The following is a 12,808-nucleotide window of genomic DNA, read 5'->3' on the forward strand; positions in this document are numbered from 1 at the left end:
TTCTGGTATCTTTTTGTGAATCATTGAAATGTGTTTTTACAACATCAGATCTGTCAGATTCATATTTGTTTGCCTTTAATTTTGGTCAGCTGGTGGCTGTGAGCAGTGAGACTGTGGTTCTGTACTTGCGGTGCGGTCTATCCTGCCATCTAGTGACTGTTTTTATTAGTGAGAGCAAAAATAAGAGTAGTCATCAAAGTGTGACCAGGATTGTTTCTGTCTCGTCTCATACGCAGACAGAAAGACTTAAGATGAACTTTCTGCATGTTCTTCCTGTGGAGATGTGAAGGTCAGCCCTGTGATGGCCTGGCTACCTGTGCAGGGTGTACCACCTCAAAGTTTGCTGAGATCCTGGATAACTGGGCAACTACTAACAAAAGTGTCCCAGACTTCAAAGGATAGCTCTCCCAAAATGTAACCTATTGTTAACCAGTTTTTGAAAGTATCAGCCACAGACATGACTGGCTTCTCTTGAAAATAGTAAAAGTAAGCAATACTTTTCTTGTGATGCTTAAAGTCCCCCCAAAATGTATTTTACTAAACTCTTTTGAGGATTTATGACCTAGTTACTCAAATATATCCACAAGCTTTGCTGTGGGGTCGTTATGCATGCATCTATCCATGACTAGAGGCGCGATGTCCACCCTCATATGCTAGCTCCAAGGTTATTATAGTTAACTGAAACGAAACTAAAAAAATAAATATTATTAAAAAAAAAACCTTGAGTTGACTAAAATAAAAATTGAAACTGGCATTTTGAAAGAAATTAAAGCTAAGTGAAATGATTTTGTGAACTTGGAAACTAACTGAAATAAGATAATAATATAAAGGAAAGAATACTAGTTTCAGTATCTTAAAAAAAATGTTTTATTACAACTTGCCTGATGAGGCAACATGGACATGTTTGAGACTCTGGATGTCTGCAACACTGTGAGTCAGCTGCTTTCAAGAAGTTATGCGTTATTATTGTAATATCTGTACTGATTTTCCCAAATCTTGTGTCTAAACATGTTCCCGCCATATTCGCTTCCATTATATTCAATGGAAGGAACCTACATGGACTAAAACACAAATAAACAAACAACCAAAAATATGACAGACAGGCAAGTCAAAAAATATGCAGTTTTGATTTTGGCGTGAACTGTCCCTTTAAGGTCAGCTGTCACAAACCAAGAAGCTTTAATGTCTAACATCTTGACTGTCTGATGCTATGAAAAGTTTGTGTGCAGACAATTGTCAATATGTGTGTGTGTGTGTGTGTGTATGATTTGAACTGAATGTAGGAGGCACTCCACCCTGTAGACTCAAACAAAGGGACTGCCTAACTATTGCCAGACCTCATCTTGACACGCACACAGCTCACTCACTCACTTCTTTAATGTTCTGTTGCTGCTCTTGTCCTCAGTCTTATATACAGTCTGGGTTTTAGTACCCGCAGATACAATAACACATGCACTCAAATGACAAATCAGTCACATTGTTGGGGATTTTTACTTTGTCATGTAATGCAAAATGATACAAAGTTCCTTATAAAAGTATAAAACACGGTAGATGTGGTACAAAACAGGAGATTTTTCTGCCACCCAGCAGCCATTACACACTGTACATATATGAGACAATATGATGTCTGCAAACTGAATATTAGCACCGTAGTTGAAATCAGTGGTACATCATTCACGTACACAAAAAAAAAAAGAAAAACAACGCATGTAGACTCACAGAAGCAAGAAAATTAAAGAGGAAGGGTCCAAACTGGGAAAGGGGAAGTCAGAGGGAATGGACTTCCTCTGGTGTCTCATGAGCTCAGCTGAGAGGAGTTTGTGTTAAAAAGGCTAAATCACAGATGGAAACATGAAGCAATTCCCATTTTTTTCAGTGTCAACATTTTTTTAAAGCTAATTTGGAGTTTTAATGGTTCTAGTCAGAGAATCTCTGCATTTCGCTGTCTCTGCGAACGCTGCTGCTGTCCAGAAAGCGGTCGCAAGGGAACTCGATGAGATCCCCCTCCTCTAGCGGTGCGAGCCGTGCTGGCCGGCTGCTTTGGTAGCTGGTGAAGTCGGTGGAGACGGACGCCGTGGCCATTGCGGTGCGAAACGGTCGCCTGGTGGAGTACATGTGGCGCACGTGCACAGCTGACTTCCTCCTCTGCAACTTTCTCCTCAGACTTCTCCCCAGCCACACCCCGCCGATGACCAGCAGCAGCACAGCATTCCCGGCGAGCATCGCCACCGTCACCAGCTGGAGGTCAGAGGTCAGCGTAGCTCCACGGCCATTTGCCTCAGATAGGGTGACCAGCCCCGTGCAGTGGTCGCGTGGTGCGACCTGACACACGGAACCTCCGACCACTCCCTCCACGCAGACCATGTAGGTCACATCTGAGCTGAGCTCTCGGAGGGTCACGGTGCGAGCCGCGCCGTGGGCGTAAACGTAGCGGGGGAAACGATCCTGGGTGCCAAACCTGTCAAACAGAACCCGGTAGTGGACTTCATCAAGACCTGGCCCGGGTCCTGGTGTGTAGCGGTGATGATCCCTGGTGGTCCAGTACACAGTGACGGTATTAGATGTGACGTGATCCACGGACACATTAGTGATGAAATGGCGGTTGAAAACACAAGGGTCTGTAATGACAGGTAGGGTGTCATCCTGATCCGACCTAAGGAGATCCAACTGCTCTCCTGAGTGAACAGACACAGTGGTGGTGGTTAGCCCGATGCTTGCTTGGCTCATTGTGGCTGATGGACTGGGTTTGAAAATAACTTTTGACCTCGTTCTCCCCTTAACGCGTTTCCCAGCTGCCTCTGCAGCAGGCCGTAGCTTCTTCTTTGGTTTCCTTCTGTCCAGGAAAGAAGAAGGTTCTGCCACCTCTGGACCTCCTTGGTCTCCTTGGATCTCCACCTCTTCCTGTCCCTCTTTTTTCCTCTGCTCTCCATTTTTCCATACCATGACTGCACCCCTGTTCACCGGTCTTAAATGTCCTGTTTCTTCCACTTCCCCTCTCTTTCTCACACCTTTCTGAGCTTCTTCATCTGTCCTCTCTCCGCCCTCTGGCAACCGAGAATCTCTTTCTCCTGTCTCAGTGCTCCCCAGCTTCACTAGTACTGCCCCTGCCCTGCTCTCCTCGGGCCTAGCTTGACTTGTACACAAGTGAGTCCAGTTCCCAGGGGGCTGCAGCTGGGAGCTGTTCACATAGTCCAGATATTTCCCCCTCAGAGTTGCTGGGTAATGACACTGCACAAACACAGTCAGCAGTTTGCCCTGAGAGTGTGCAGCAGCAATCCATTCTCTCAGTTGCTCCAGGCGACAGTCACATGTCCAGTTGTTGCCTTGGAGATCCAAGTCGTAAAGTACGCTGTTGAGGGTAAACATGTCCCCAGACAGACTGGTGAGAAAGTTGTCCTTCAGCTTCAACACTCTTAGGTGTTTAAGTCTTGAAAAAGCCAGAGAGTCCACGCTGGATATCCGGTTGCGGCTGAAGTCCAGCTCCTCGACACGCTCCAGGGGGTCGAGGAGGACGGCAGGAATTCCCACCAGTTCGTTGCCGTCAATCAGAAGCTCGGTGAGGCTCGACAGGCCCCTCAAAGCACCACTGTCCATTTGGGAGATTTTGTTGTTGCTGAGGGAAAGCTTGGACAGTTTTTTCAGGTTTTGGAAGACATGGTTGCCAATATGACGAATTTCATTCTCAGACAGCAGCAACGTCGTCAAAGCTTTGAGATGAGAGAAAGTGAGGACATTGCGCATGGCTGATTGCTTGTTGTGGGCCAGGTTTAAAAAGCGTAGGCTGGTCAGTTTAGAGAAAGCGTTTCTGTGAATGTGCTGCAGTTTGTTGGATTCCAGATGAAGATAATGTAGATTGATCAAACTCTTAAAAACAGAGTCCTGCAGAACTTCTAGAGAGTTGCCATCCAGGCGCAATTTAATAAGATTATCCAGGTTGGAAAACAGTCCTGGTGTGATTTTCTTAATTGCATTGTTGTTTCCATAGAGAATAGTCAATTTCTTTAGGGGCTGCAAACTTCCCGCGGGTATAGCTGTTAAAAGATTATGTCCCAAGTACAGCTCTTCCAACTTGGGAAGGTTCTCAAATGCTTTTGGGTGAATAACTCTTATTTGATTGTACTGCAGATTTAACCGTTCGAGGTTACTGTACCGTGTGAAGTCAAAGGCGGAGATGTTAGAGATGAAGTTGCCCCCAAGGCTGAAAATCTGCACTTCCTCGGGCATCTGCGCAGTGGGTTTGGGCACAGTGCGCAATCCGCGATTGGTGCACATGAGATGCTGTGAATGCTGACAGTCGCAGCGGTTTGGGCAAAAGCCCGTCGCCAGCGAGGAGGACAGAAACCCATTAAGCGACAGCAGGAAAAAGCACATCCCCACCAGGAAACTGCTGGTATCCATTCCCACAGCGCGGCCGGCACAGCCCGGATCCGAAGCGGCATTCGCTTTGTGTGTTTCAGGTGCAGTCGCCCCTCTCCTCTGTCACGCTGGACTCTTCCATATTTCACTTGTTGCTCTGTAAAGTGTACATTTCAAGCGCGCAGCGCCATCGCTGAGCAGCATCATCTATGGAACGCGTGAACTTGCCCAATGCGCTCTGATGCTGTCCGAGGGAACAGCCACCTCCCCAAGTAAAGCCTACATCCCCCCAAGTGGTCATCTGCTGCGAATTACAGAGTTCAGACGCTGAGCATGATCGCACACTCACACACTCAAACTCACTGAAAGTCCCTCCCCCGCAACTCTGCGACCCCGCCAAAACCAGATGTGCGCAGAGATCCAGAAGAGATCTGCGCGTGCACGCAGGTAATGAGACACACACGGCGTGCAGTGACGGAGATTGAGAAACCCTTTGACCGAGTTTTTGAGCGCCCCCTCCTTCACCGGGGGTCTGAGATCTGGTATATGGACAAAGCAGACAGCAAGATTTCCTTCCCACGGAATCCCCAGGGAACCCCGAAAATTTCAGCTCTCTCTCTTGCAGAACGGTTCGGGCAGAGCAGAGCAGTCACTCATGAAACAAGCTTAGTAAAAAAAAAAAGTTTAATGAATGTTGAATGCATGTTTCCTCTCTCTCTCTCTCTCTCTCTCTCTGCTACAGTAGGAATACCACCAACATGCAGCTCAGCCGATTTACCATTTTCTCATTAACACGCCTTTTGTTGCTTCGTGGGAGCACAGATGGTTCGCATTTGCAGTGCAGGAATTCTAAAGCGTGTGTTAAGACAGGCGAAGAGAGGTGCCAGATCTTAGTTAGAGATCGTCTCGCAGAAAGTGAGTGAAGCGTGCGAATATTTAGCGCACGGTTTTGCAGACGGAGGAATCATTAGCTGCAGTGTGCGCGGAGGTTCGTATTCAGGGCCGCTCTGAAATGTTGCTGCCAAGACATCTGCAAATAGGAGGCAAAGAGCTTAAATCCAGGGGTGATTCTAGGATTTTTCAGTGGGGTGGCACAAGGGAAACCATGTGGGGGTTGGTGTAGTAGCTAATAAACTTATTGAACATTTAATCACATGGTTTGTTGTAATTATGTTTCTTTTTCCTAATAAAGCTTTCATTTATTCAATTTAAATAAAAAAAATTACATCATGGCAGCTGTTTTACACGTAGAGAACCAAATTATCAGTGGTAAATAAAGCGTGTCATTAACATTACTGTTACTATCTAAAAATGAATGAAAATGTGTGTCAGAGTTGCATGTTTGTAACTATCATACAGACATTGTGACAAATCAAATAGATTGAACATCGCAGTCCCAATTAAAATACGTTGTATCTTTAATCAGCACCAGTCTTTTCTTTTCAGTTCATATATTATTAGTCTCATAGATATATTTAAAATTAAAAAGTGAAGAAAGCGAAGAGTTTCCCAGTAAAGGATGTCTGACCACCCCAGGCTCCCCAATTTAGCATGTTTAACTCCTGTACCAGTGCTTACCAAATCTTTTGTGGTCACAAGTCCCTTCATCTCCATAACCTGTCAGGTTGCCCATGATTTTAAATTTGTCAACACTTAGCACTATTGTGTCAGTTAGATTTTTCAGCTTTCTCTCAGCAACAACAAAATCTCTGTCAATCTGCTGGGATTTTCCCACACAACCATCTCAGGGGTTTACAGAGAATGGTCCGGAAAAAAGAAAATATCCAGTGAGCAGCAGAAATGTCTTGGTCGATGCCAGAGGTCACTGGAGAATGGTCAGACAGCTTCAAGCTGACAGGAAAGTAACAACAACTCAAGAGCATCGTGGAAAGCACAACATGTCGACTCTGGAACCAGATGGGCTACAGCGGCAGAAGACCACACCGGGTGCTGCTCGTGTCAGATATTAACAGGAAACTGCTGCAACACTCACATGGTAGGGTTACAATTTGACAGCATTAAAGCATGGATCTATTCTGTCTTGTATTAATGGTTCAGGCTGGTAGTGTAATGATGTGGGGGATATTTTCCTGGCACACTTTTGGTTCCTTAATATAAACGGGATTGTTTAACTGCCGCAGGCTACCTGAGTATTGTTTCTGGCCATGTTCTCCCTTTATAATCACAGCGTACCCATTTTCTGATGGCTGCTTCCAACTGGATAACCCGCCACATCACCATCCTCAGATCATCTGAAACTATTTTTTTTAACATAACAATGAGTTCACTGTACTCAAATGGCCTCCACAGCCACCAGATCTCAGTCCGATAGAATACTTTTGGGATGTGCAGCCGACAAATCTACAGCACCTGTTTGACGATGTCACATCAACATGGACCAAAATCTCTGAGGAATGTTTCCAGCACCTTGCTGAATCTTTGCAGTTCTGAAGGCGATAGAGGGCCCAGCAAGGTGTAGCACTGTATGTTAAATGAAAATGTGGCATGGTGCTCCTTAGCAAATTGAAGAGAGCAGCACAGGATGTTTATTTACACAGCTTTGCTGCAAAGATTGCCTGCTTACCCCCAGTCTGTGACTGAATTTAAACAGAGTACTTACAATGTCAGGTTGCAGGACTTTTTACCATTAGCTGTAACTCTCATTCACTCTGAAACTTGGAAAAACTGGATTTAAAATATTTTACTGCTTATAAATAGGGTGAGTCACAAAGGAAATGTGCTGCATTCTCTGGTTTCACTGGAACATTTCATTTGTCTATGTGCAGCTATTGTTGCACATGTTTTTTTTTTTTTTTTTTTAAATGTCTTTTTATTATGTAGCTGTCTGTCTCTATTTTTGCACATTCTTTTTGTACATGTGTCTCTTGGAAAAGAGATATCGATCTATATGAGACTACCTGTTTAAATGAAGGATTAAATAATACTAATAATCGGGTAGTCCTACGCTTCATACTAGCTTAGCACACTCTTGTACATCATTGCTGTTTAGGCTGATGCTCTGAATCATGACCCAGGCTACAGAGTGATCACTCCAGTTCTCTTTTTTATGTAAATAACATGTTTTCTTCTGAAGTTAGCAAACTGATGTGGCTAAAGATTCATCTGCCATGGTAACAATGTGCCTGCTCAAATCTTTCGAGGATAAAAGTCAAAGGCATTGAAGATATCATACTTCAATAAGGCTTGAGATACAAGTGATGGAGCGGTCTCTAAACTGAGCAGCACAGACCAAAAGCACGCCCTGACTGGCCTCATTCTCATGCATAACTGTTGGTAGACATCATCAGATGTTATAGGTCTCTGTGTGTGAGAGTGTCTGTGTGTGTTTGTGTGTGTGAGAGGGAAATACAACCCATGGGGAAGCCCCCCTCTCTCTGGGAGGTCATTTCCTGTTTGGCTATCTTTCTATAGTGTTTCTACATCCCTGCCTACCCTGTATCCATGTCTTTCTAGTGTTTCTTTCTCTTCTCCAAGGAACACACACATTGAGAAAGCACTTAGCGATCTGGCCCCCAGACATACTGGGACCAGCCAGTTGGTTTATGGCAGTCGGCTGGGCTGTCTCAAAGTCAAAGGGAATACACAAAGATTTCATCAGTCCATGTGGACTCTACTGTAGCATCAGATCATGATCGAGATTTCCCAGAGAGTTCAGACAGACAAAATGAGAGATGAACAAAGGAGGAAAAGACAAACAGTGTGATTAAAGTTAGAGCAGAGAGGGATACGAGTGTTTTAGAGCTGACCCAGATTTACAAAGACTGGCAAAACAGGTTCCATTGAGGCCCTCGAACAGAGCTGCCCACCACTGGGGCTGCAGACCAGTTTCACCAGCCAGTCCTTTCATCACCTCCTTCTCCCGCCAATGGGGCCTCTCACTGTTTAATGACATTTCAGTCTCACAGCAGAGAAGCGAGAGAAATACCTACTTCCACTAAAACGACAAAGAGAGGGGAGAGACGAGCTCGTATATCTGTCTGCACTTTAACATATTGTGTGTGTGTGTGTGTGTGTGTGTGTGTGTGTGTGTGTGTGTGTGTGTGTGTGTGTGTGTGTGCGCGTGCGCACAACATAAAGAATATCCAGGTCACTGCTAGTAAGTAATGTGAGCTAATACTGCAGCGTACTGTATGTAGGTCATTGAGGAGTGTTACATTACTCATTGCACAGTCTTCAGGTGTTGAATCAGCTTCTTATGAATGAGTGTGTGTGTGTGTGTGTGTGTGTGTGTGTGTGTGTGTGTGTGTGTGTGTGTGTGTGTGTGTGTGTGTGTTTTCAGATGTGTTGGGGAAGTCAACTTTGACATAATTTTAGATTTTAAAACTTGCATTCATACACAACAATGTGCTGTAAAAACTGGAGTGATTGTTAGTGAAAATGGGCCTCCTATGCACCAACATAGACAACAACATAAATGATTTATTGATTCTGAGCAAGTATGCTTCATTAAATCAAAACAAGATATGCGTTTTGTTTGAAACAAGGACATTTCCAAGTGATTGAAAACTTTTAGGAGCATACAAAAATGCTTCAAACACAGCAGGACTCTGAAGGTAGGGACTAATGAGCCTCACACAAAGCCACAAACTTGCAGGCGGTCACACTACTTCGAACATGTGCATCTTATTGTGTCTCCCGTCAAACTTTTATCTGCCTTGAATCACAGAGACAATGTCTTTGTAGTGTACCACAGCATGGGACTTGCTCACTTCTAGACTTCATCTCAGGAATCAGTGGGGGCTGTAGGTAAAAGTCAAGCAGTGCTCGAAATAACAAATAGCAGATTGTCTCTGCACTGAGACCAGAAAGCACGGCGGTCAATTTGTGCACTTTTGCAGGACGATAAGCACAAGTGCTGCATTTAGGAGGGGTGTTGGAAGTATGTTAATGTTTTTTTCAGGTCCTTCAAGATGTCAAAATAAAGCCAGATATAAATCCAGGAGTGGAAATCAAGTGGTGGGAAAGAAAGAGTGAGGAGGTGGGATTGCGTGTGTGTGTGTGAAGTTGGTTTACATGAGCAACAGCTGCTGTGATTGTTATGAGCTGGGAATCTAGTCCATGGTGTGTGTGTGTGAGTGTGTTACTGCACTTAGAGAGAGATGGAAGCACGTGTCTGCAACTGTGCTGACATGTTGCTGCAACTGAAGACTTTCAGTAAGTTAAAAGATGAAGGTAAAAATGATTGAAGAATAGCCATAAGAGCACACGGCCGCCCTTGCCTGCCTGGGGCCCAGGTGCTAACCTTTTACATCCTAGTGGTCAACCCCACCCCCCCCCCACCCACCCTTAGTTCAATTCTTCCAGCTGGTTCCCATCACGGGCAGAGAAGGAGCAAAAGAAACAAGGGACAAATACTGTCAGCATCACTCCGCTCAAAGAAAAACGTGGTTAATATCAAATGAAAGCAATAAAAAAAAAGCACACATATCACAAACAGCTGCTGTTACAAAAACACACCACTGACGAAACAGCTGATTACAACAACAACATCAGCACGTCCTGCTAAAGCATTTCTGCTCTGGGGGAGCTCCAGCTTCTCATGTCTGACTTGAGATATGTTGAAATTGCTGGGGAAGGGGTAACGCAGGAAGGGAAAGAAGGGGGAGGATGGCAGCACAGCCCTTATTTTTCAATCGACCCGTTAAGAACAGAGTAGAGAAAGGGAGGAAGGGAGGTACTCAACATCTGGAAAATATTAGAGGCCATGCTATGGCCCTTGTTGAAGGTTTGGGAGAGAGTGGATAGGGAGATAGAGAAATAAAGAGGGCAGTGTAAAGGATAGTGTGCGTATTGAGAGGGAGACCCTTTGATCTGCCGAGTTTGATAGCAGCTGTCTGCACGCCGGGTCACATAATGACACTGAGGAAGCATAATGACTTGAGATTTTAAGATCACTAAGCTGCACAGAAGATAACACTCAGGGATTTAAGTAGCTTGAAAACTGTGACAGAGATGCATGGGCATCTGCACACTTGAAAGAAAGCGCAAAAAACAGCGCCCATATGGAGGTGATCTCTGGATTAGCATCGCTCAGTTCAACGCAACACAAGTACAAGTCACAAACAAGGCTGCAGAAAAAATGCGGGTCTTTATGAGTCATTAAAACAAAGTCGTCACTCTGTAATTTAGAGAGTGGAGACATCTGATCTGCAGCTGTCCCAGTCCCCACACTGCACTGCTTGTGTGAAACATCGCCCTCTGCTGACAGACATTATAGCCTAATGTAGGCCAGTACTGTAATAACGTCACAGAGTGATGATGGCTCCCGAGAAAGATGATTTTTATAAATGCCCTCTTTCATTGAGAGAGCTCAAAGTAAGCTAATTTGCTAACTCAATCTAGCCTTAGATTAAGTTAGCAATCTAGATGTGCTAGATTGAATCTAGCCCACAGGCATCTCTGATACCCCCTCTCCACAGAGGCGATGCCACTGCAGAATTTAGAACTGCTTCTGTGCATTTCCTCCAGAAAATGGCTCCTTAAATGTTAGCAAGGCACATAATTGTGGTCCAAAAGTTGCTGGAGCCACAAGTGGCTGGTGGAAATTTACCAGTGACTGGCATATTTGTACCATCATTTTCTTCCCATGGAAATTATGCCAATTTCTGCCCACAGTCCTACATAATAATAGTTTCTCAGACTTTTGCCTAAAAGGTGGGTAGATCTCAAAAAGCACCATGCAGGACAGAGTGAGATCTGGTGCATAAAGGGCACCAGGGGTGGCACTGCATTGGATGGAAAGGAGGAAATAGACTCCAGATCTACTGGTAGCAAGGCAGTGTAGTTAGCTGGCCATGTGTATCAACATTTTTATCTATATTGGAAATCTCTCAACTACTGGATTGTTGTGAAATGATAAAATTGTAATTTACTGTGCAAAAGTCTTAAATCAAACCTAATTTCTTTATATTTTGCTAGGAAAATGGCAAATAGTTGCAACAGTTTATTGAAGCACATGTAAACATACAGGGATATATCGTCTATGAAGCAAAAATCGAGTTTGAAAGTCAATATTTGGACAACAGTCAAAAGTCTAACACAGCAAGAACTCTCCTAAACAAACTTCCATGTAATTTCTGTAAATAGTCTTCAGGAATAGTTCTCCAGTCTTTTTGATGGACATCCAAAGCTCTATTTCTGATGATCTAATGTGATCACACACTGCTTCAATCTGAGAAGGCCAATCCATAACTGAACAGATGTCATTGTGTGCTTTTTTTTTATCCAGCTGTGTTCTTACTGCATTGGCAGTGTGTTTGGGATCATTGCCATGCTGAAAAATGAAGCTGCTGCCAATTAGATGTTTGGGCACTCACTGTTGTGTTTCTCTGCTAACCTAAATACTTACATACCTTTAAAACAACTGATTGCCTCCATACATCAGTTTAGTTGTACTTTTTATTCATGGGGCCTTGGAACAATATCATGAAATATTATGAATATTGTGAAATTATCTTGTGGAGGGCCTGATTTAAAATCCACTTTCAAGGCCTGTGATATCTGTGCCTCCATTGTGTGTTATATGCATTTCCTGGTCTCTAACAGACACAAACTGTGGGAAAACACAGGATCCAAATGAGTATCTTATTAGATCCAGATTCAGGGATGAATCTCAGCTACAAAACAGAGAAGTCTTGCAGTTGAACTGCATTTCCTGCTGCTACTATATCCTCCTTACACTTAACATTAAACTGCACACTTCAATGAAAAACAACACTAAAGCCCAGCCAGTCTTTTATCCTTGAATACAAAGTATTCCGTGTGCAGTACCCACAGCTGACCTACAGATGGCACTGTCATCTCTTCGCTCAGTAAACATGTCTGTGCCAGTCATTGGTGTTTACTGACAGAGAGGTGATAAGAAGGGGGATAAGGGATATAAAGAATTAAATTGACACGCATGATATATTGTTTCAGATAAAATTGCTTCTTTAAAAGGAGTAATCAATGTGTGATTGGTTCCTATCTCCTTCACTGTTTCGTGTGTGTGTGTGTGTGTGTGTGTGTGTGTGTGTGTGTGTGTGTGTGTGTGTGTGTGTGTGTGTGTGTGTGTGGACAGGCGTGTCTGCACTGTGAGGTATGTCAAGGTGCGGTCCTTAGTGGCTTCAATTAATCACTTGTAAGGTGAGTTAAGTAAAAGGGAATCCACCTAGATGTGACAATGGCAGCACCTGTGATACAAGCACAGAGAGAAAGCTCTCCTCACCCTGTCTGCTCTGCTTCCAGTGTCCCACTTCATGCTCTCTCCCCAGTCCTGATTTACATTCCTTTAAAGCTCCAAACACTCCTATTAGTTTTGCTGGTTCAGAGTCTCTGGACACGCCCAGCTATGAGTCTTGCTTTCCCACTTTTTTTTCTGTTGCCATAGAAATAAGCCCAGGCAGGAAGTGAAGGCCTCATGCCCATGCAAAGGAGGGTTTGTTGGGTAAAC

General features: G+C 44.2%; 1 protein-coding gene across 1 annotated transcript; it reads right to left on the reverse strand.

Annotated features, from left to right (window-relative positions):
* Nucleotides 1-1,362: 1,362 nt before the first annotated feature.
* Nucleotides 1,363-5,023, reverse strand: tril (TLR4 interactor with leucine-rich repeats). Its single transcript, XM_040020695.1, has one exon. It carries the CDS (start codon nucleotides 4,396-4,398, stop codon nucleotides 1,918-1,920), a length of 2,481 nt encoding a protein of 826 aa, XP_039876629.1. The 5' UTR covers nucleotides 4,399-5,023; the 3' UTR covers nucleotides 1,363-1,917.
* Between the last annotated feature and the right edge of the window lie 7,785 nt (nucleotides 5,024-12,808).

The sequence above is a fragment of the Simochromis diagramma genome, unplaced genomic scaffold (genome assembly GCF_900408965.1).
Source record: "Simochromis diagramma unplaced genomic scaffold, fSimDia1.1 OVJJ01000753.1, whole genome shotgun sequence".
NCBI classification, from domain to species: domain Eukaryota; kingdom Metazoa; phylum Chordata; class Actinopteri; order Cichliformes; family Cichlidae; genus Simochromis; species Simochromis diagramma.